The sequence below is a fragment of the Schistocerca serialis genome, chromosome 9, assembly GCF_023864345.2.
Source record: "Schistocerca serialis cubense isolate TAMUIC-IGC-003099 chromosome 9, iqSchSeri2.2, whole genome shotgun sequence".
In the NCBI taxonomy this organism is placed as follows: Eukaryota; Metazoa; Arthropoda; class Insecta; order Orthoptera; family Acrididae; genus Schistocerca; species Schistocerca serialis.
The window spans coordinates 228003026-228028877 of NC_064646.1; the positions used below are offsets into that span (position 1 = coordinate 228003026).

Genomic DNA, 25852 nt, shown 5'->3' on the forward strand with positions numbered 1-25852 from the left:
CCCACTTCCTTTTGTCTTTCCCTCTCCTTCCCTCTTTCCTGATGAGGCAACAGTTTGTTGCGAAAGCTTGAATTTTGTGTGTATGTATGTGTCTGTTTGTGTTTCTATCGACCTGCCAGCGCTTTCGTATGGTAAGTCACATCATCTTTGTTTTTATATATATATATATATATATATATATATATATATATATATATATATATATATATATATATATATATATATTTTTCCTGCGTGGAATGTTTCCCTCTATTATATATATATATAGAGGGAAACATTCCACTTGGGAAAAATATATCTAAAAATGAAGATGATGTGACTTACCAAACGAAAGCGCTGGCAGGTCGATAGACACACAAACAAACACAAACATACACACAAAATTCAAGCTTTCGCAACAAACTGTTGCCTCATCAGGAAAGAGGGAAGGAGAGGGAAAGACGAAAGGATGTGGGTTTTTAAGGGAGAGGGTAAGGAGCCATTCCAATCCCGGGAGCGGAAAGACTTACCTTAGGGGGAAAAAAGGACGGGTATACACTCGCACACACACACATATCCATCCACACATATACAGACACAAGCAGACATATTTGTGTTTGTTTGTGTGCCTATCGACGTGCCAGCGCTTTCGTTTGGTAAGTTACATCATCTTTGTTTTTAAATATATTTTTCCCTGTATTATATATAGAAACATTCCACGTGGGAAAAATGTATCTAAAAACAAAGATGATGTGACTTACCAAACGAAACTGCTGGCACGTCGATAGACACACAAACAAACACAAACACAAATATGTCTGCTTGTGTCTGTATATGTGTGGATGGATATGTGTGTATGTGTGTGTGAGTGTATACACCATAATTATATATATATATATATATATATATATATATATATATATATATATATATATATATATAATTATGGTGTATACACTCGCACACACACACACACACACACACGCACGCACGCACGCACGCACGCACGCACGCACACACACACACACACATATACATATATATATATATATATATATATATATATATATATATATATATATATATATATATAATTATGGTGTCTAAATCTAAATATATACGCTGCAAAAGTGATGTAAGAGGCAGAGGGTGCTTGTCATTATACCACATATTAGTGTCCCAGTGAGAACGATCTGTAGGAAATTGTACTATAATCCCTTGTTTCTTCTGTTATTACTGTTTCTTGAAACTTATTAAGTAGGCTTTCATGGAGCATCTCAATGACACTCTACCATGGATCAAACATACTAGTTGCCATTAGTGCTGCCATTTTTTGTACATGTTTAATATCCCCCATTAGTCATGTAACACTTGGGTCTCATAAACATGGCAACATTCTATGATCAGTCATACAAGTGCTTTGAATGTAATCTGCTTTCTAGATGCATTGCATTACATTTTCAGTATCCTACCAACAAACTGAAGTCCGTCATCAGCTTTACATACGAGTGATCCTATGGGATCATTCCATTTCATATCCATGTAAATTGTTACGCCCATCTATATGAACGTGATGACTGTTTCCACCTGCGAATCATTGATATTTCAGTCAGGGTATGCTATTTTACATTCTGAACATTTCCTGCAACTTGCCATTCTTTGATCACTTTGAAATTTTTCAAGGTCTGGCTGAGCACTTGCATAGCTATTTTCAGACCATACCTACCTGTTGCTGTTGTTGTGGTCTTCAGTCCTGAGACTGGTTTGATGCAGCTCTCCATGCTACTCTATCCTGTGCAAGCTTCTTCATCTCCCAGTACCTACTGCAAACTACATCCTTCTGAATCTGTTTAGTCTATTCATCTCTTGGTCTCCATCTACGATTTTTACCCTCCACGCCACCCTCCAATACTAAATTGGTGATCCCTTGATGTCTCAGAATGTGTCCTACCAACCGATCGCTTCTTCTAGTCACGTTGTGCCACAAACACCTCTTCTCCCCAATCCTATTCAATACCTCCTCATTACTTATGTGATCTACCCAACTAATCTTCAGCGTTCTTCTGTAGCAGCACATTGTGAAAGCTTCTATTCGCTTCTTGTCCAAACTATTTATTGTCCATGTTTCACTTCCATACATGGCTACACTCCATACAAATATTTTCAGAAACGACTTCCTGACACTTAAATCTATACTCGATATTAACAAATTTCTCTTCTTCAGAAACACTTTCCTTGCCATTGCCAGTCGACATTTTATATCCTCTCTACTTTGACCATCATCAGTTATTGTGCTCCCCAAATAGCAAAACTCCTTTACTACTTTAAGTGTCTCACTTCCTAATCTAATTCCCTCAGCATCACCCAACTTAATTCGACTACATTCCATTATCCTTGTTTTGCTTTTGTTGATGTTCATCTTATATCCTCCTTTCAAGACAATGTCCATTCCGTTCAACTGCTCTTCCAAGTCCTTTCCTGTCTCTGACAAAATTACAATGTCATCGATGAGCCTCAAAGTTTTTATTTCTTCTCCATGGATTTTAATACCTACTCCGAATTTTTCTTTTGTTTCCTTCACTGCTTGCTCAATATACAGATTGAATATCGGGGAGAGGCTACAACCCTGTCTCACTCCCTTCCCAACCACTGCTTCCCTTTCATGTCCTTCGACTCTTATAACTGCCATCTGGTTTCTGTACAAATTGTAAATAGCCTTTTGCTCCCTGTATTTTACCCCTGTCACCTTCAGAATTTGAAAGAGAGTATTCCAGTCAACATTGTCAAAAGCTTTCTCTAGGTCTACAAATGCTAGAAACGTAGGTTTGCCTTTCCTTAATCTAGCTTCTAAGATAAGTCGTAGGGTCAGTGTTGCCTCACGTGTTCTAATATTTCTACGAAATGCAAACTGATCTTCCCCGAGGTCGGTTCTACTAGTTTTTCCATTCGTCTGTAAGGAATTCGCGTTAGTATTTTGCAGCTGTCACTTATGAAACTGATAGTTCAGTAATTTTCTCATCTGTCAACACTTGCTTTCTTTGGGATTGGAATTATTATAGTCTTCTTGACGTCTGAGGGTATTTCGCCTGTCTCATATATCTTGCTCACCAGATGGTAGAGTTTTGTCAGGACTGGCTCTCCCAAGGCTGTCAGTAGTACTAATGGAATGTTGTCTACTCCCGGGGCCTTTTTTCGACTCAGATCTTTCAGTGCTCTGTCAAACTCTTCACGCAGTATCATATTTCTCATTTCATCTTCATCTACATCTTCTTCCATTTCCAAAATATTGTCCTCAAGTACATCGCCCTTGTACAGACCCTCTATACCGTATTTACTCGAATCTAAGCCGCACTTTTTTCCGGTTTTTGTAATCCAAAAAACCACCTGCGGCTTAGAATCGAGTGCAAAGCCAGCGGAAATTCTGAAAAAAGTTGGTGGGTGCCGCCACAACTTACTTCTGGCGTCGAATATATGTAGCGCTACACAGGCATGCTTTGTAAACTCAAAGATAAATACTGGCGCCAAAACCTCTGCGTCAGTAAATAAATTTAAAAAAAAAGGTGGAAGACGAGCTATTTCCAATGTACTATGAAAATCCGACTGGCAAGACTGTTTGGGATGTTTGTCAATATGGCCAACTCTACGTTCTGAATTTTTTCCTATTTGTGAGAAGAGATGGTAGTTATAATAGGGACTTTCATAAATTGTGAATCACATGCAGTATTCTCGTCACCATAAGAATAATACGCATATAAACATTTTGCCATGTATTGTTTCATATTTGCTGCTATCTCATTTAAATCCGGTCTGCCTAATAAACTACGAAACTAGAGTGAGACAACAGCAAACGCGGAAGAATATACATATCATGTCATGTTTATATTCGTATTATTCTTATGCTTAATAGTGATACAGTCAGAAATGAAGCACGGCAATTGACTAGATTTTTAAATCTAAGATGACTCTAATTTCTGTGTAGCATGTAATTTACTAAAGAGGCGCCTGCAAAGATTTTCAAACGGAGAAAAATTTTCGCTAAACTCTCGTTCAGAACATCATCTATCATACGCAGTCTATTATTTGGTTCTTGTTGATCATTATCAAAGAAAGCAGCAGTGTAAGTAACAAAAAATAGCAGTTTCTTGCCATTGTTTCGCTAATGAGACGATTCTTAAAAAAAAAGAAAAAGCGGCGGTAGCGCGCACAAAAGCAAGCCATGCCGTGAGCGACGACAGGCCGTAAACACGCACTATCAGAAAGCGACAAACAATGCATGACACAGTACAGTAACGCATTTTCAGCTTAGAGTGACGTAAGCACCTTTAACAAAGAAAACTGCGCGTATCAGATCAAAGAAAAATATGCTATCAATTCAAACCAGACGAAGCACGTGGAAAAGGAAGGGTAGCCGTATAAATACTGACGCATAGCAATGGCTACCTGGTAAAGCTTAACTGCTAACTTACGACTCCAACCAAACTACTGTAGCTGTACCGTCATTCATTCGACCTAAATTGTGTCTCATATTACAATGGACCAACTTTGTTTCGATTTGGAGATGCGGCCTATAATTTTTCTCTCCCCTTGAATTTTGAGTCTCAAATTTCAGGTGCGGCTTAGATTCGGGAAAATATTTTTTCCTTGATTTCGAGTCTCATTTTTCAGGTGCGGCTTAGATTCGAGTGCGGCTTAGATTCGAGTAAATACAGTATACTCCTTCCACCTTCCTGCTTTCCCTTCTTTGCTTAGAACTGGGTTTCCATCTGAGCTCTTGATACTCATACAAGTGGTTCTTTTTTCTCCAAAGGTCTCTTTAATTTTTCTGTAGGCGATATCTATCTTACCCCTAGTGAGACAAACCTCTACATTCTTACATTTGTCCTCTAGCCATCCCTGCTTAGCCATTTTGCACTTCCTGTCAATCTGATTTTTGAGATGTTTGTATTCCTTTTCACCTGCTTCATTTACTGCATTTTTATGTCTTCTCCTTTTATCAATTAAATTCAGTATCTCTTCTGTTGCCCAAGGATTTCTATTAGCCCTCATCTTTGTACCTACTTGATCCTCTGCTGCCTTCACTACTTCATCCCTCAAAGCTACCCATTCTTCTTCTACTGTATTTCTTTCCCCCATTCCTGTCAATTGTTCCCTTATTCTCTCGCTGAAACTCTGTACAACCTCTGGTTTAGTCAGATAGATAACTAATCATCTTCTCTGAGGTTACTATTAATAGTGTATGCCAGGACATTAAATAGCATATAAGTAAGGGTCACAACACACTTCCCTGGGCCATGCTTTAAGTTAATTCCACATCTGTCAATGGCACTCTATTCCAGATAACATACTGCAACCCTCCTATTGCAATATCCACAATTCAGTGACAAATTTCATTTGATATCTTATATGATAAATTTCATTTGATATCTTATATGATTGAACTTTTGTTAATAAGTATAGATTAGATATTGAGTCATGTGTTTTCTGGAGTAAAAAATACTGCATCCAGCTGACACCTTTGAACCATGGCTTTCAGAATGTCATGTGAGAAAAACAAGAGTTCGGTTTCACATGACTGATTTTAGCAGGATACATGCTCACTGACATGGAGGAGGTCACACAGTTAGAGATATTTCATTATGTTTGAGTGCAGAATATGTTCTAAGATTCTGCAACGGATGGATGTCAAATATACTAGACAGTAGTTATGTGGATCACTTTTGCTGCCCTTCCTGTAGATGGATGTCGCATGTGCTTTTTTTCGAACTACTTGGTAAAATCTCTTGTTCAAGGGATCTATGACATATTTTGGTTAAAAAGAGATGATAGTTCAGATACAACTCTGTATGCAGTCTGACTAGGAATCCACTGGGCCCTGGAGCTTTGTTCAACTTTACGACTTTTAGCTATTTCTCGCCACCTCTTAAAATAATGTCTATATCATTCATGTTTGCAGTTGTGTGAGAAATTGTGGTTGTATTCCCGCATATTTTTTTGTAAAGACAGATTTGAAAATGGATTTTAGTGTTTCTGGTTTTGCTCTGCTACCCTCAATTTCAGTTACTGTCAACCACATATGTCTGGCCATAACTTTGGTGCCACTAACAGACTTTTTATAGGACCAGCATGTCTTTCAATTTTGTGAGAAGTCTTGTGATGAGATTGTTATTGCAAGCATTGAAGGCTTCATGCATTGCCTTTTTGCCAGTCAAAAGTGTTTATTTAGCATCTATCTATCTACAGCCCTACACCTTGTTTTAACCTAATGTGCATTAGTCATTGTTTCTTCAACAGTTTCTTTACAGAGCCTTTATGCTATGAATGATCCCTCCCATAATGAACTAATCCACTAAAAGCATATCTATGCTGTACTTGGTTAATTATTCATCTACATATGTGCCTCCAAAGAGATAAATGCTTTGAGTTCCCGTTTGAGATATGAGACTACTGCCTTTTTACCTAGTTTACTGAACAGGTGCACCTTTGTATTTGTTTTAGTAGCCCTTCATAATTTGGTAATGTGGAAAGAAAATTCTGGGACTCATAATTAACCAGGATGGTTGTTGGTTCCACTCATGTATAAAGAGGACTGACGTACGGATGACACCAAGTGTATCACATTTCACATAAATTTCAATGGCTTAGTACAAGTACGCTATTTCGAAAAGCCCCTTACAGAAGACAGTATAAATTATTTTAAGATTCTTTTTAATGAAGAATGAGAAAATCATTTTTCTAATTGTTATCATCAAATTGTATTAGTTTCAACTGCAATTCTAACTAAGCTGTAAGTAATCAAACCACTAAGAAAATAATACTGGTAGCAAAAACCAAATGTGAAGTTATTTTCTTCAGTCATTCATGTCTTGTCACCATAGACTGGGATCCAGCCCAACCAATCATTTACAGCATTAACATCCTGTGCTACAGTACTCATGGTCTAAATTACAACTGAAACTAATACTATTTATTGATTGTCATATCCAGAAATGATCATGTTCAAAAATATTTAGGTGTACATCAAGCTATACATATGCATATGTTTTTTCCCCTCATGTGTTCTGGACTGTATTATGGATCCAAATTTTACAGATCAGCAAGACCAAGATATAATTACTTTTTAACATGATCATTTCAGCATGTGCCTGTCAACAAATTTTATTGGTTTCGACTATTAAATGTATCTTCGATTACACATTTCATAGGAAACTTATCACACACACACAAATGTCAAAAGGACTCAACTAAGCTGTATAAGGAATTTCCAAAGCTATTACAGATTGAATTCACAAAAGAAAACCATTTACAATGCTTCCTTACACATATTACAAAATCTTTCAGGCTCCTCTTAAACGAAATTTTATTGGTAACTAAATTTTTATGTTTTCCAGTAAGTTACTGGAAATGTGTTCCTAACAGTAAACACCCTTCTGTGTCACAGTAAGTGATACGGAATATTTATGTTGATCTTTTTATTCTTAGTATTGATTCCATGAACTGAGCTGTCTGTTTGAAATATAGATACAACATTAACGACAAATTTTATCTAGGAACAAATATATGCAGTGTAAGTTGTTAGTATAATATGACAGAGTACAAAGCAGCAGAATAATAGTAATAAATAGCAGATAATGTGCAACAAATTGGAGAGGAATGTATAGTAATTACCACAAAAGCAACAATTCCTTTTTCTTACAATCGAGGAAAATTAAGAAAATTCCTTTGGTTTTGGTAAGATATTATCCTTTTGATAATTATCTTCAGATTTCAACTTTTTATATAATACTGCAAGTAATACTTGTATATTTGTTCTTCCTTGTTAAAATGAATACAAACATCACCTGTAACAAGAAAATACTAATCAGTTTATTTAAAACAGACCTTTTTACTAACAGTATGTTAAATATTGCAGAGATACTTTTCTATCAAAGCAAGACTAGATAATGAGTACCTAGTAACAATGATCAAACAAGAACAACTGGAGCAAGGCTGGTAGACACGCAAACTCAAAACCACTACTGAATAGCTATCTTCTGGAATGTTAAAGTTTTGAAATCTGAAGGTACTATTATGTTTTCAAATAGTTTTGTCAGTTCTGCCATACTTACTCTTCTTTCACTAAATATTGAATACACTCATCTGTCTCAAATATTGTCCATATTCATTAACTTAGGTCTGAATAGACTTTCAAAAATAATGCAACTAAGATCAGAAACGTAGAACAAATGCATGAATTGTGTTATTATAGATGGCAAAACATCAGAATGGTTTAGATCAGATAGAGGGGTTCGACAAGGAAGTGTGCTCTCACCAATGCTCTTCAGTGTAACCACGGACAATACACAAGGAAAGTTTGCCAAGGGTCAACAGTAGACCTAGATCTACATACATAATCCACAAGTCATCATATAGCGCATGGCAATGGGTACCTCATACCATTAGTCATTTCCTTTCCTGTTCCACCTTCAAATAGAGAGAGAAAAAATGACTGTCTATTAGCCTCCACGTGAGGCCTAACTTCTCTTATCTTTGTAGACCATACGCAAAATGTATGCTGGCAGCAGTAGATTCTTACTGCAATCAGATTCAAATCCGCTTCTCTAAATTTTCTCAATAGTGTTTCATGAAAGAACACCGTCTTCCCTCCAGGAAATCTCATTTCAGTTCACAAAGCGTCTCCATAATACAAATGATCCTTTGGGCAACAAATCTACCATCTCACCTCTGAAAGGTTTGATATTTTCCTTTAATACGACCTGATGGAGATCCCAAACACATCAGCAGTACTCGATAATGGATCACACTTGTGTTCTATATGCAGTCTCCTTTACACATGTGCTACACTTCCCTATGATTCCAACAAACTGAAATCAACATTCACCTTACCTATTACCATCCTTATGTGCTTGTTCCTTTTCAAATCACTTTACTACATTACACCTAGATATGTAATCTACGTGACTGTCTCAAGCAGCACAGTAACAATGGTGTGTTTGAACATTACAAGACTGTTTGTCCTACTCATCCATATTAACTTACATCTATTCATCACGCCAACTAGAAATCCTGTCTGCGTCATCTTACATCCTCCGACAGTCACTCAATGATGACAACTTCTCTCACACCACAGCATTGTCAGCAAACAGCTGCAGACTGCTGTTCACCCTGCCCGTCACATCATTTATGTATATAAATAATAACATAATGAAGGCAGAGATGAACAACTACCTGAAAAGTCAAGGTTCAGTAAAAAATCACACATAACACACAAGATATTGAACTTAATTAATGAAAGGAGAAGATATAAAGTAAGTAAAGTGAGCAAAAAGGAATACAGCCATCTACAAAATGAAACTGACAAAGAACAAAATGGTCATGCTGCAGGAGCCAACAATGGGTGTACAAAGTGTTTGCAGTGATAAATTATGTTTTATAATATACGTTAACTGGTGTAAACTGCTTAAGGCCAAAATAATATTGCACAACATGGCAAAAGGGACCAAGCGAGTGAGGCAGTGCGTTTCTGAACACACTGGTTTCATATTTGGGAGGATTTGACTTGAGTCTGTGCAGCCATCATGGTTCAGTTTTTTTTTGCAGTTTTTGTAAATCTTTTCAGGCAAATGCTTGTCCTACACTCTTGAAAACATACTTACATATTCTATGTGTATTTATATTTTGAGCTCTCTATTTGCACTACATTATGACAAGTCCTCTACCATTGAGAGGTGAATCCCTGGATAAATAAATTAAATAGCAGAGCACAAATGGCTAGAGAAATATAAAGCTGTAGAAGTGTGTGTGACTATGTGTAAGATAGGACCACATATAGCAAAACTGAACAAACCTTTGAAAAAAGGGAGAAGCAACCATGTGAATACCAAGAGTTTAGATGGAAAGCATGTACTAAATAAAAGGAAGACTGAAATGTGAGAAAAATATGTAAAAGGGCTGTATAAAGGAAAGAGATGTTATGATATTACTATGAAAAAGGAAGCAGAGAGGTGGGAGATGTGATTCTGTGAAAAAAAATTGACAGAGCATCAAAAGATCAATTTATAAATTGCCACCAGAGGCAGAGGACATCCATCCAGAATTAAGATTTCTGGGAGCTTCAGCCATGACAAAAGTATGGCATCTGGTATGCAAGAGAGATGAGACAGGCAAAATACCAACAGACATAAGAAGAATGTAACGATTTCCAAAGGTGTGGGGGGATGCTATGAATATTACCAAACTGCATACATGCATGAAAATCACAACCATTTATGAAAATCATGGCATACACAGGCTAGGTGATTATACAGGAAGGCGTTACAAGCCCTATGTGACCACTTAGATAGTTACTTGTGCACTCTGTACAATGAGTATCTCTTGCAAGGAAGGGTCCCTGCACTGTGGAAGAATGCTGAAGTGGTAATATGTAGTAAACGGGAAGATGAAACCAAATATTGCAGACCAGTTTGTCTTTTGAATGTTCTCGGCAAGATATTTGAAAACTATTATGCAAAAGATTATGGGATCACAGGCTGCTGCCTGGGATGAAGCCTCACCAGCAAGAGATTAGAAGAGGGAAGTCAACTGATGATGCAATTAATAAGGCGATTTCACTAGTGGCGGATAAGGCAATTTCACTAGTGGCAGATATTCACTCTCTGTATGTTCCAGTGATGATGATCCGTATTGCTGGAGCTTTACATAACCTATGGTGGCCATCTTTATCTAGTTGCCTTAGGGATTTGGAGTGTCCAGAAGCACTGTTAAACTGCCTGAGTTATTATTGCCATGGGTGACATGCTTCTTTAACATGTCCAGGAAAGAAAATAATGAAGCAATAACGAGGGCTGTCTGCAAGGAATGGTGTGTGGTCCAGAGTTTTGGGATGTATCACTGAAGCCCATACCACAGAAGTTACAAAAGTGGACTGGTAGGACTTGCAGATGATGTTGATGTTCATTGTAAGTGGTGACTAAAGAATAATTACAGAAGACAAGTGTAATGTGGCGATCCATGAACTTAAGGGTTGGTGTTGAACTGCTAAATTACCACTAGCACCTCACAAAACAATGTACTTCCCGCTGAAAGGGGGATCAAATTAAATGATGTAATGATAGGGGGTATCATAGTAATGAGATACCTACAGATATTTCTGGATGAATGTTGTAGCTTTGCACATCATGTACAGGAAGCAGGCAGGAAAGGTACAAACATGATGAATAAAATTATAACCATCGCAAATAGGTAATTTTGGCTTCCCTTGAAAACAATCAGAATATATCACCACCCTACATTGGCATCAGTCATAGGATATGGTGTGAGCATTTGGTCTCATAATTCATAGATTGCAGCTACTGAAGTCAGCCTCATTAGTGAGAAAAGTTCAACAGTGAGTGCTACTAAAATTAACAGGTACCTATTGCACAACCCTGAATGATGTTTTGTTAGTAATTCTAGGACTTGTAAATTAGGGAAAAGGAGCCTTTTACTTGTTAAAGAAAGGCAATCAAATGGAAGTATGAAGGGTGCTTGAAACTGAGGCCAAATCGAGAAATGTAATAAAAAAATTGCGTATTACTACTGTGCAAAATGGATGGGACAGTTCGTGCACAGGCAGGGAACATATGAAATTCCCCTTAACATCAGGTAGAGATTAAAAATGACATTTCTCAACCTGTCAAGTGGATTGATACATTACCTGACTGGACATGGCTTATGTGCATGTATCTGTACAAAATCAAAAGATAGAGGAATGATAGCTGCAGCTGTGACAATTTAGGCACACAAGAACACATTTTGGGGGGCTGCACACTCTATGAAGATGTGGCAAGTAGAAGGCGTCAGGTACTAAGGATGTTGGATCCCACAACAGCACTAAGGAGTGGGTTGACCTGGTCCAGGAAGGCCAAGGAAGACTTCATGAGGCATTCAATCATAAGTCAGAAGGGTACCATCCAGCTAGACAACATACTCTGCAGGTGGAGGCACGATAACTGAGGTTAGCGACCATTGAATGAAACAGTTTCCAAAGTATCTACATTGTGCTGATGTAACTGATCATGGAAGTGTAGCTTTATGATGTAACAGTGGTGGCTGAAATTTCTTGCCACAGTGGAAATACTGCTGATGTGATGCCCAGGGAAACTAGCAGACAATGGCTGTTAACTGGGGTAGTACAAGGACGGATCCAGTAGTGGAAACAACCAACTACAGGTTAAATGTAGCAAAATAAATGAACAAACAGAGAACATATTCTGTAGGGGTTATAGAATATTAGTAGTTGGATAATTGTTTAGTAGTATTGTAGTAGTAGAAGTAGTTATAGTATTTAAAAAAAGTAGTATCAAAAATGAACAGGTAATATAAAAATTTAGTACTGTCCAAGGAAATGTGATTTTATGGCATATTTTAGCTTCCCATGTAATAAGCTGTAATTATGACAAATAAATAAGTAAATAAATAAATAAATAAATATCTATTTTACACAGTATTCTTACAGCTCACTTGTGCTGAATGAAAAGTGTATTTATTTTAGGTGTACTGCTGCAGAAGATAATTCCATAAGATCACAGGGACTGAAAATATGCTAAATAAACCAACATTCGTGTGTTTATATCAACACAATACAAGATGTTTCTAAGGGCATAACACATTAAACTGAGCTTCTTGATTAGTTTATCTATATGTTGTAATGCACCTAGACGCCAACAAATTTTACACACTGTGCTTCATTCACTGTTTGACCATTAATATCTACTTCTGTTATTAAAAGGTAATTATTGCTCATTTAACCCTAGCAACACCAATGCATTTTCTGTGTTGTGTACTAGCAATGAAGTATTACTTTATGACTACCACAGAAAAGCTTTCAAAAATACTTTTTACAGGCGTATTGAAGTGTAAGAAAGATTCTGAAACTGAAAATGACATTTGTTGTAAAAAATCACATCCATTAGTGAGACTTAAATCTTTGGATTACGTTTTACTGAAAAATTTAAAATGGTTGCCGAATCTGATAGAAGAAATTATTAAAAACAATAAATATTTTGACAAAATAATAAAATATAAAGCACCTGATCACAGACTTACAAAAAAAAAATAGTAAGATACGTAGCATCCCTTGTTAATGGAGGAGAATGGATCAAAAATGTAAAGAAAGATCTGGAATTAGCCAACATTACTACTGAAGACATGAACAAAAGAAACAATTTCAAACTTAAAGTTGACAAATGGGAGGTCAAACCAGAGACAAAAGCGCTGAGAACTGGAACAAAATGGAGCGAAGAAAGAAAAGCTGAATTCTCGCAAAGAATGAAGACCTGGTGGGCAAACAAGAAGAATAAGAAGCCCCAGAAGTGAACCATCTTTACTTAGCATCTTCCATGTTGGGAGCTTTACGACTAATAATAATAATAATAATAAAGCACCTGATTAGATTGCAATATTTTCAAAAGGTGAGTATAAAGCAACTCCCCTCCCCCATGGTATTGTGAACATTTAAACCGCATAATATGAGTCTTTGAGAGAGTAAAATTTAAACTTTTGGTTATGAACTATTTGTAATTTTGTTCAGCTATCACCAGAGCAATGTCTGCTGGTGTTGAATCTGGACACTTGATTAGTATGCTTGTGTCATCATGAAACATCACTATTTTTGAACCTGCCTGGCCTTTAAGGTTATTGCAAAATCATTTAGATATATTGGAAATTAGAGTGGGCCCAGTACTGGGGGTCCTGTGACCCTCTAAATGTTATGTTTCCCTACTGAGAGATTATTTTCATGTCTGAGATACAGCCTTAGAATTTTGTGACTGATCCACCAAATCAAAGGCTTTGGCAAGGTAACAGAATACCAATGGAATAATTTTTCTTGTTTAGCTTTGCTAGCACTTCATTTATGAGGTCTTGTATTGCTTTCTTCATGGAGTTCCTTTATGAAGACCAAACTGAGAGGCAGATAAAAAGTTCTGCTCAATTAATTGTCAGTATTCTATCATAGGTCACTTTGTCAAACATTTCTGAAAAGCCTTGAAGGAGTAATATAGGTCTGCTGGGTGGGGGAAAACAACAAAAGAATTTTGTTGTAGTCATTAAATGAATTAGAAGTTTAGTAAATGTCATTGTCTAAGTTAATGAATCATCTGCTTCTTTCTTAAATGTTTTTGCTTATACCAGTTGCTCACAAAGCATCTTCCAGTCTTTTCTTTTCTATCATAGTCCATAATCATGCAAAACTCCTATTGCAGTCCTCTTTTGATTCACACCATCCTTCACCTGGTCTCTCCAATTTTTTTTTTTTTTTTTTTTCATCTTCCAGTTAGTCGTGTTGCAGATTCTGTCCATTCTATAGCTGTTCTTAGTAGTCTTCTTTTCCCACTCTTTTAATGTGCCCAAAACATTTCAGCCTATTTTTCTCCATAGTTTCTTATTTGGGATTGATCTGAAGTGTGTTTCATTTCTTATAATGTCCCTTCTTGTCATACTCAGCCCATCTCTGTTGCTTGTGTTCTACTCAGATCCTTCTTTGACCAGGTCTAACTTTCCAAAATAGATAGATAATATGACCCGAATATCATCATTTCTGCTTTGGCAGATATCATGCCTCATTTTTTTCATTTTCCCTACTGATTTTTGTTAACTTACTTTTTTCCTGAGATCTGTAGGGTGCCCCTAAATTGGTCAGGTATGTGCTACACACCAGAGGCTGCTGCTCAGTTAGCTGACTGTGTGTGGGATGAACACAAGGATTTTTTACATTATGTGACTCTCCATCTAATGCAGATAATGATAGCTGTAGGAAACCCAGAAGTATCAGTGTAAGATCAAAAGAAATGCCTCCCATAGGTAAAAGTATCAAAATTCTAATGGTTAACCACCAAAGCACTTGGAACAAAGTGCCAGAGTTTGCAGCACTTCCGAAAATCAGTGAAGCTCACATAATACTAGGTACAGGAAACTGGTTGAAACTTTTAATTGATAGGAGTGAGAGTTTTGGGGAAACTTTACATGGATATTGAAAGGATAGGCTAATGGGAAATAGAGGTGGTGTATTTGTCACGGTGGACAAGAAACTCCATTGACATAGAAATTGAAACTGCCTGTGAGATTGTTTGGGCAAAACTCAATACCAAGGGTGGGCATAAAATGGTAACTGGATCTTTCCTCTGCCCACCAGGCTCATCTCCTGATGTAATCAAAAACTTTAGAGGAAACTTCAATTCACTTGTACGTAAGTTACCCAAGCATACTGCAACACTGGTGGAGACTTTAATCATCCAACAATCAATGGAGAAAACTACAGTTTAGTTAGCGGCGAGTGTGACAAGACATCCTGTGAAACATTACCAAGTGCCTTCTCTGAAAACTATCTAGGACCGATAGTTTAGAACCTCACTCTTGACGGAAATATATTCGATCTAATGGCAACAAATAGATCTGACCTCATTGAGGATGTCCACATCAAAATTGGATAAAATATCAGTAGGGTCATAACTCAATGAGGAACTCGAAACTTTCAGCACAGGGTAGAAGCATGTAGAAGAACTGTGGCTTACGTTGAAAAGAATAGTTGATCATCCACTGGATACATATGTACCCATTACAAGACTTCATAATGGGAGGGACCCTATACGTTATACAGTCGCTGTAAAGAAACTTCTAAAGATACAGAGACTACTGCATCACAGTTGTAAAACAAAGCATAGGGCTAAATATAGAGACATGCCGAATGAAACACATTTGGCTGTCAAGACAGCAATGCGCCAAGCCTTCAGTGGCTACTTTAGCAGAATATTGTCAAATGATCTCTCACAAAACCCAAAGAAATTCTGGTTGTATGTAAAGGCTGTTAGTGGCACCAAAGTTAGTGTCCAGTCCCTAGTGAATGAAACGGGAATGGAAACTGAGGACAGCAAAGCAAGAGCTGACATTCCTATCTCTGTTGGTTGCCCCAACTTGACCCTCATACTACTGAAAAGATGAGTGAAGTCAGTATTAGGGTCAGTGGCTTTGAGAAACAGCTCAAATCGATAAAGCTGAACAAAGCTACAGGGCCTGGTGGAATCATTTTCAGATTCTACATTGAATTTGCAGCTGAGTTAGCCCCTCTTCTAGCTATAATCTACTGAAGGTCACTTGATCAAAAAGACTATGCCCAGTAGTTGGAAAACAGCACAGGTAACACCTGCTTACAAGAAGGGTAGTACAAGTGATCCACAAAACTACTGTCCAATATCTTTGAAAGTGATTAGTTGTAGAATGTTACAACATATTCTTAGCTGAAACATAATGATATATCTTGAACAGAATGACCTTCTTCATGCCAACCAGCATGGATTCCAAAAACATCAATCATATGAAACCCAACTGGCGCTTTTCTCACATGCATACTGAAAGCTTTGGATTATGATAGATGCAGTATTTCTTGATTTCCGAAAACCATTTGACTCAGTACCACACTTACACTTCTTGTCTGGAGTTCAATCATATGGGACTGAGGACTTTTTAGTAGGGAGGACACAGTATGTTATTCTTATTGGAGAGCCATTGTCAGATGTAGAAGTAACTTCAGATGTGCCCCAGGGAACTGTGCTGGGACTGTTGCTGTTTGTGTTTTTATCAATCATCTTGCAGGCAGTAGCAATAGTAGCTTCAAACTTTTTGGAGACAATGCAGTTATCTACAATGTTACATATGAAAGAACCTATATAAATATCCAGTCAGATCATGATAAGATTTCAAAGTGGTATAAAAATTGGCAACTTGCTTTAGATGTTCAGAAATGTAAAATTGTTCACTACACAAAATGAAATAATGTAGAATCCTGTGACTACAATATCAATGAGTCACAGTTGGAATCGGTCAACTCATACATATATCTGGGTGTAACACTTCGTACGGATATGAAATGGAATTATCACCCAGGCTCACTTGTGGGGAAAGCAGCTAGTAGATCTCGGTTCACTGATAGACAACTGGGAAAGTGCAATAAGTCTAAAAAGGAGATTGTTCACATTTCACTTGTTTGACCCATTCTAGAATGTTGCTCATGTGTTTGGGATCCATACCAAATAGGACAAACAGGGGATATTGAACATATATAGAGAAGGGTATCATGAATGGTCACAGGTTTGCTTGACTTGTGGGAGACTGTTACAATGATGCTGAAGAAAGTGATCTGGCAGACTCTTGAAGATAGACATAAACTATAACAAGGAAGTCTGCAACAAAGTTTCAAGTACCAGCTATAGATGGTGACTCTAGGAATATACTACAGCCCCCTACGTATTGCTCACATATGGATCATGAGGACAAAATTAGAATAATTGCAGCATGCACAGAGGTGTTCAAATAATTATTCTTCTTGCACCTCATGCGCGAATGCAATGGACAGAAGCCTTAGCAACTGGTACATTGGGATGTACCCTCTTCATGCACTTCATGGTTGTTTGCAGAGTCCGGATGTAGATGTAGATGCAGAACTGTGATATAAACAGTCACAGTAAAAGGCACAAAACTTATTTTCATAAAGACTTTGCCTCACTGTTCAGGGTTCAGAATGGACTTATGTACCCTCATTGTAAGATATTGAACACTAAATAGGGGAAAATGTTACACTGTTACTAAACCAACGTAAACTTTACTACTCCATATTTTATTCAAAAGAAGCCATAATTTATAGTCTATGCACTAGTTAATTAGAATTACACTGATCAGCAGAACATTATGATCACCTACCTACTAACTAGTATGTCCAACTTTGGCACAGATAACAGCTGCAACGTGTCATGGCATGGAAGTAATGAAGCCTTGGTAGGTCACTGGGGGACGTTGGCACCATATATGCACACAAAAGTCACTTAATTCCCATAAATTATTCAGAGGGGGATCAACACATCCATCAGAGCTCCCTACTGTGTTCCTTGAACCACTCCATTACACCCCTGGCCTTGTGAGATGGCATATTAACTTGTTGAAGAATGCCACTGCTGTCAGGAAACATTGTCACAAAAGGTGTATGCAGTCTGCAACCACTGAATGATACTCTTTGGCTGTCATGGTGTCTTGCATGAGCTCTGCTGGACCCACAGATGCCGATGTGAATGTTTCCCAGAGCACACAGGAGCTGTCACCAGCTTTTCTCCGCATGATGAAGAAGGTATAGGGATTCATCAGAGCACGCAATGGTCCACCACTCCACCAACATCCAGTGCCTATGCTCATGTGCCTATTTCAGTCATAGTTACTGATGACGTGAAGTTAACACTGGCACATGCATGGGTCGTCAACTGTAGAGGCCCATCGTCAGGAGTGTTTGGTGAACTGTGTCTTCAGGCACACTTGTACTCTGTCCAGCATTAAATTCTGATGTTAACCGCCTGTCCAGTTTTACCAGTCTGTCCAGCCTATGACACCTGATATCCATAATGAGGGGTGGCTATCAAACCCCAAGATGTCTGGACATAGTTTCACCTTGGTTTCGCCATGTGTTGAAGACACTCACTACAGCACTCCTCGAACACCTGACAAGTCATACATCTTCCGAAATGCTCATACCGAGCCTCCAGGGCATCACAATCTGCCCTTGGTGAAACTCTGATAGATCACCCATCTTTCCCATTCTACACACGGACAGCACACTCACTGATACTCTTGCACCATGTGTGTGTCTAACTAGCAGTCATTCCTCGCCAGGTGATGCTGCTATCACCTGGACAGGTTTGTAATGATAGTAGGTCAATGGTTATTATGTTCTCAGTGTATACAGTCTCCAATGACATGTCACATACAAAATGTGCTGTTTTAAATGTCCTGCTTTACCCTTTACACTGATAATATCCAATTGGCGGGAATTGCAAATTAGTACCAGGTGCAGTTGTAAATTTCATCAGGGTTTAGTAATCTATGGTTAATAAGTGCGGCACCATTCTGTACCAACTTATTTATGGGCCACTTGGAGGAATCTGTCCTATCTAGTTAACACCCAAAACACCTTGTATGGTTCAGATTCACTGACATGTTCATGATCTAGACTCATGGTAAGGACAATCTTTGCTGTTTCCTCCAAAATGTCAGTACCTACTTCCAAATACATTTCACCTGTTTCTCCTCAACCAGCCTTCTTCCTAGATGTCGATCTCCATACCTCAGATGTCTGTTCATATTCAATGCAACCAACCACCAACAATAGCTCAACTTGACAGCTAACATGCTGTCCATGACAAAAAGTCTCTTCTTACAGCCTCATCTTTTGTGGATGCCACATCTGAAGGGGAAAGCAGTGGTTGTGAAAATATACCAATAACCTTACCAGAGCCTTTATTGACAGACAGTATTGTATCCAGCTCATCCATATACAGATTTTCCATACCATCTCCTCCTCTGACAACAGTAAACCTGTCAACAAGCTGATGACCAGTTTTTGACTGATCATCATCCTTTACCACCCTCGCCTTGAAAAACTCAGCCACAGGCTTCACTAGTCCTCTGACTATCTCTTGTCATGCCCCAAGATGTGGGATATCTCACATAAAATCCTAACCACATCACCCAAAATACTGTTCTGGAGACCACCCAACCTACATAATATCCTTGTTCATCCCTACCCCAATACTGCTCCCAACCCTGCACCTATTGAGTCATTCCCTCGTGGATGGCCAACATACAAGACCTGTCCCATTCACCAACCCACCAGCTTCTACTGTAGTCTAGTCACAGGCATCTCCTGTCAAATAAAAGGCAGGGCCCCATATGAAAGCAGCTGTGTTATGAAGCTATGCCAAAATTGCTGTGTAGCATTTTTTTTTTTTTTTTAATGTGTTGGTATGACAGAAAACAACTGCCTACTCACGTAAATAGCCACTGCCAGATTGTAGCAAAACCACCAACTCTACCATCAAGTTGCCAAACATGCTGTGCACCACACCACAAATTACTTACAATAGCTTCACTATGTCTGCCATTTGAATACTACTTACCGGCACTAATTTCTCTGAACTATGCTTGTGGGAACTGTCTCTCCAGCATATCCTGCATTCTCACGACTCCCTTGGCCTAAATCTCTGCTACCCTGTTTCCCACAACCTGATCTTACCATTTCTCTTTACTGTCACTGTCCACACCAATCCAATCCTGTCCACATCAAATCATGTACTGCCTTCTCCCACAATTCGCCCGTCCACCCTCCTGTTCCCCAAGCAAGCATTCACTCCCTCTCCTCTTCCCCTCTTTCCCACCTCCATCTTTATACCCTTTTCTCCCTCCCTCTCCCTATATCTTATATGCGCTACCTCCTTAGAATCTTTTCATCATCTTCTGCAGCAAGTCATATGTCTCTCCTATTCCTGCCCATCCTCCTTGCCTCTTCTGTCCTTCCCCTCATCCACCAGCACAGGCAACTGCTCTCCATAATTGGTAACCAGTGTAGCCACAGATGTATGTGTTTGGGTGTCTGTGTGTATTTGCTGCTAGCAGCAGAGTGAGAGATTGAAAGCCAGTGAATACTGTTTTTTAGTACAGGTGATAATTAGATGGGTAGATCACATAACTAATGAGGAGGTATTGAACAAAATTGGGGAGAAGAGGAGTTTGTGGCACAACTCGACAAGAAGAAGAGACCGGTTGGTAGGACATGTTCTGAGGCATCAGGGGATCACAAATTTAGCATTTGAGGGCAGTGTGGAGGGTAAAAATTGTAGAGGGAGACCAGGAGATGAATACACTAAGCAGATTCAGAAGGATGTAGGTTGCAGTAAGTACTGGGAGATGAAGAAGCTTGCACAGGATAGAGTAGCATGGAGAGCTGCATCAAACCAGTCTCAGGACTGAAGACCACAACAACAACAACTACTACAGGTGCTATGCACTATTTGATGTATAGTTTAATAAGTCATGATTGTGAAATATTGACAGGCATCATTTAGTGAAGAATGGAAAAACTGTTAAAAGCTGACCTCGGGAAAGATCAGCATGGGTTCTGGAAAATGTAGGAACACACAATGCAATACTGACCCTATGACTAACCCTAGAAGACAGGTTGAAGAAAGGTAAACCTATGTTTGTAGCACTTGTAAATTTTGAGAAAAACTTTGACAATGTGCCCAGGACTACACTCTGAAATTTTTAACACAGCGAGTGAAAAGTTCTGTATAACTAGTACAGAAACCACAACGCAGTTATGAGTCCAAGGGGATGAAAGGGGAGCCGTAGTTGAGAATGGATTGAGACAGGATTGTAGTCTATCCATGATGGTATTCGATCTGTACACTGAGCCAGCTGTAAAGAAAACAAATGAGAAATTTGGAAAGGGAATTAAAGTTCAGGGAGAAAAAATAAAAGCTATGGGGTTTGCTGAAGACATCATAGTTTTGTGAAAGATGGTCCAGGACTTAGAAAAGTAGATGAATGGGAAGGATAGTGTCTTGAAATGAGATTATAATATGGAAATCAATATATGTAAAACAAGTGCAATGGTAATCAGGCGATGCTGAGGGAATTAGATCAGGAAATGAGACCATAAACGTGGTAAATGAGTTTTGCTATTTGAATAATAAAATACTGATGATGGGTGAAACAGAGATGATATAAAATGCAGACTGGCAATATCAAAAAAAGCATTTCTGAAAAACAGGAATCTGTTAACAATTAACATAAATTTTTGTGTTAAGAAGGCTTTCCTGGAGCCATTTGTCTGGAGTGTAACACTGTATGGAAGCAAAAGTGGATAATAAGCAGTTCCTAAAAGAAGAGAGCAGAACTTATTGAAATGTGGTGCATAGAAGGAAACTGAAAATTAGATGGGTAAATGGAATAACAAATGAGAAGGTAATGAACTGAACTGTGGGAAAAAAGAAATTTACGTCACAATGTGACTAAAAGAAGAGATTGGTTGATATATTCAGTAAAGTATTTGAACTTGTATTGACGAGACAACTCAGTGATTATTTCTCAAAAATAAGTTGCAAACAGAAACACAGTAAGGCTTCCAAGAGGATCACAGTACTGCCACAGCAATTACAGAGCTTCTTCATAGAGTGTATGGTGTCCTTGATCAAGGTGTACAAACAGCAGGTAGCCTATAATTCTAGAACTCACTAAAGCCTTTGAATTGGTAAACTATGAGTTACTCTTAAATAAACTTGATACCTACAAATGGTGACTACATACCTAGTTAACTGTATGCAGTGTACAAAGCTGGCCTACAAAATCAATGAGCATGTTATAAATTTTCAGTCAGTGACACAAAGTGTACCCCCAGGGCTCAGTTTTGGGTACTTTCCCCTTACTTGTGTACATAAATGATATAAAACCATCTCTCAAGTCCCAGTTGGTAATCTATGTAGTTGATATATCATTGTTTTTTGTTAGCGAACAAAATGATGAGTTAACACTTGTTGCAATGGAGGGATTAGACTAAAAAGCCATGATACTTATTTCCAGAATCAAGGTTTCAAGGTTAATATCAGCAAATGACAGTTTTTGCCATTTTAACTCGCAAATTCACACCAACCTCTGTCAGTAATATATGTGGAATTAAAACAGTAGGGTCTGAATACTGTAAATTTCTCGATATTTACCAAGATGAATATCTATGATGAGTAAACCATAACAATTCTATACGTAGACTAATAAAACCGGTAGTTCAGTACATTTAATAAGCCAGGTATCAAAAGTAGCTTCCGATCAGACATTAAAAACAATTTATTATGGGGCAATTTTTGCACATATTAATTATGGGAGGGATATGGAGCTGTGTTGAAAACATACGTATTAACAGAAGATTAAGGCTGCAGAAAAGAGCTGTCAGGATTATCCATGGAATAGGGTAAGGACATTGTTGTAGGGAAATGTTTGTAGAGCATAAATGCCTCACTGCCTACTCACTGTTTCTCTACAAATTGATTACATTTTTGGTGACACTTAAAAACAAACCAACCAAATACTCCGATGTGCATGACTGTAATACAAGGAAGAAAGATTACTACTACAGATAAAGAACTACGTTAATAACTACAGGCCAAAAGCCATGCATTAAAGACCAGATACAGTATAGCAAACTGAAAACCTCTATACGGCGTCACAAAGGAAACTTATTCAAAGTGAAATTGAAATCATTCTTGACTGATAATTGCTTATATTCTTTGAGTGAATATTAATATCAAACTAAATTGAACTCCTTGTGTATTTTGATATGTAAAATCTGATCATTTGCAATAATTGTGATGTAATATCCAATTATGTTGTCTTTAGTAAGTACACTGATATTTGTATCATGTATATGTTATCACTTATGCATACATAAAATATAGCTCCTCTCTGTGTGTACAAAATTTGTAAATTCTGTTGTCTTCCTAAGTTCACATATAAACGTATCCTCTAGTCCTATAAGTAATCACTTATGCATATATGAATGCATGAAACTTATAAAAAATTGCTATGCTGTTTGCAAAGGTCATCAGTTGGTGGCTCCACGCAAAAAAATACAGCAAATAAAATAAATCAAGCCACATACAGTGTCAGCAAGGGATCATCAATTTGGTGATGCTAGAAAACGTGTGGGATAAAAATTGCAGGTGAGCAAGGCTTGAATGCAGTTAGCAGATTCAGATGGATATAGATTGTTGATATTGTGCAGAGAGGTAGAGGCTTAACCAGGATAGACTACTGGTAGAATGGACAGCTGCACCAAACCAATCTTTGGATTGAAGACCACAACAAGATTTAAGAATACTTGCATTGTAAATTTACGTTATACACCGGCACAGAAAGAACTTTCCAAGTGTTTTATTTTACATGCATGTATGAATTTATCATTACACCCAAGATTTCGTAATTCTTTTAGGCACTATCATGTACCACGCCCCTTTGTTTTGACTTTTTTCTCGGGGAAACGTTGCATAGTGCATTCACTTGCATTTTTTATTGTTTATATACTATATATGTACATAAAAGAGTTGAAAACCAATTGAATAGCACTCTAAGTGAAGACCAATTCGGTTTTAGAAGCGGTGTAGGGACGAGGGAAGCAATCTTATCTTTAAGACTAATAATTGAGAAACAAATTTCCAAAAACAAACAAGTATTTATAGCCTTCGTAGACCTCGAAAAGGCATTTGACAATGTTGTATGGCCAGAAATGTTTAGAATTCTGAAGAAGGCTGGTCTGAAATATAATGATAGAAGGATAATCTTTAAAATATACCAAAATGAAACAGCCTTAGTTAAGAAGGAAAACAAAGAAGAAACAGCAAGAATAAGGAAAGGAGTGAGACAGGGATGCCCACTATCTCCAGTAATTTTCAACGCATATATCCAAGAAGCAATAGACAAAATAAGAGAGAATATTGAAGTAGGAATAAAACTTAACGGAATGAAAATAGATATGTTGCGATATGCAGATGATATCGCCATAATTACAGAAAGGAAAGAAGATTTAGAAGCCGCACTCAATGAAATGGAAAACACCTTAAAAGAACAGTATGGAATGAAAATAAATAAGAAAAAGACTAAAGTGATGGTGAGTGGCGCCCTGAACTACAATGAACCCATACGAATAACAATAAAGGGAGAGAAACTAGGGCAGGTTACAGAATTTAACTACTTAGGTAGCAAAATAACAGCAGATGGAAGGAGCAAAAGTGACATTAAAAACAGAATACAACTTGCCAAAATAGCATTCAATGGAAAAAGAAACTTACTGACGAGTAGAAATGTTAGTTTAGACGTAAGAAAGAGAGTCATGAAAACCTATGTGTGGAGTACAGCCCTTTACGGATGTGAAACTTGGACTAGTGGAAAAGAAGAAAAGAGAAGATTAGAGGCATTCGAAATGTGGTGCTACCGGAGAATGGAAAAAATCAGCTGGCGAGACAAGGCTACAAACGAAGATGTCCTCAGAAGAGTGAAAGAAAACAGATCTCTTTGGCGAAATATACAGAAAAGAAGAATAACCTTCATAGGTCACATTTTACGGCATAACAACTTCATTAAGAGAATATTAGAAGGAATCATTGAAGGAAGAACTCGCCGAGGACGACCTAGATTAAGCTACATTCAACAAGTAATAAATGACACCGGGTGCCAGACCTATGCAGATATGAAGAAGAAAGTTGACAAAAGAACGGAATGGCGTGCTGCTGCCAACCAACCTGTGGGTTGATAACCGAAGAAGAAGAAGATGTACATAACATGCATCACGATACTTATCAGAGACTTTTCCGCTACCTAGTATAAGTTTCTTGAATTTACCTTGCGATTTTAGTTTTTATGATGAAACGTGTTTTTGAATACTGTGCGAACGTGGACAGTATGCTACACTGCTGTACAGGCCAATCTATTAGCACAACCTTTATTTGACATGAACATTCGACGTTTTTCCCAATTTACTACCAAATCATCACCTTCTGGCCTAACATAGAATTAGTGCTACGGCACTTGAAACCAGCATAACCATGAGTTCTGATGGCATTATCGCACTCTGGTTCTATTCCCATCCTGTCGCGTGGAAGAGCACATTGCTACCTAATAGGTTTAATGTATCCACACAGTATCTACATTTAATAGTAGAACTACCGGTACTTTTGTTAGAAAAAACTTGTAAAAACTAAACAATGGGAAAGTGACGGTTTTATGTCAGAGTAAAAGTGGACGAAGGTGCACAAGGAATAATGCCGGTCAGTTTGCGAAACTGACTATTAGTACCAGTATGTACTATAAGTTGAAAAATGGAAATGATAATGATCATTTAGAGACGTTAAATTCAACTTACGTGTTTCAATATTTACCAAACAATCACGAGAAATATATACGTTTATGTTCATGGATTATAACAAACAGTAATGACGTAGTTGGCGATGGCACAGGAAGGACAGGAACACGTCAC

The 25852-nt window shown here is 37.9% G+C and overlaps 1 protein-coding gene across 3 annotated transcripts in view; it reads right to left on the reverse strand.

Annotated features, from left to right (window-relative positions):
- The window catches only part of LOC126418945 (dynein regulatory complex subunit 5), a 143430-nt gene that overhangs the window by 116253 nt on the left and 1325 nt on the right, over positions 1 to 25852 (reverse strand). Inside the window, exon 1 of one of the 3 annotated variants that reach the window (XM_050085982.1) lies at positions 25739 to 25830. The exons of 1 other annotated variant lie outside the window; for it this stretch is intronic. In XM_050085982.1, the coding sequence (XP_049941939.1) occupies positions 25739 to 25790 (52 nt within the window). In that variant the 5' untranslated portion in view covers positions 25791 to 25830. Of the gene's footprint in view, positions 1 to 7644; positions 7717 to 25738; positions 25831 to 25852 lie in introns of those variants that run through there. One more of the 3 variants, XM_050085980.1, reaches the window with a different exon arrangement.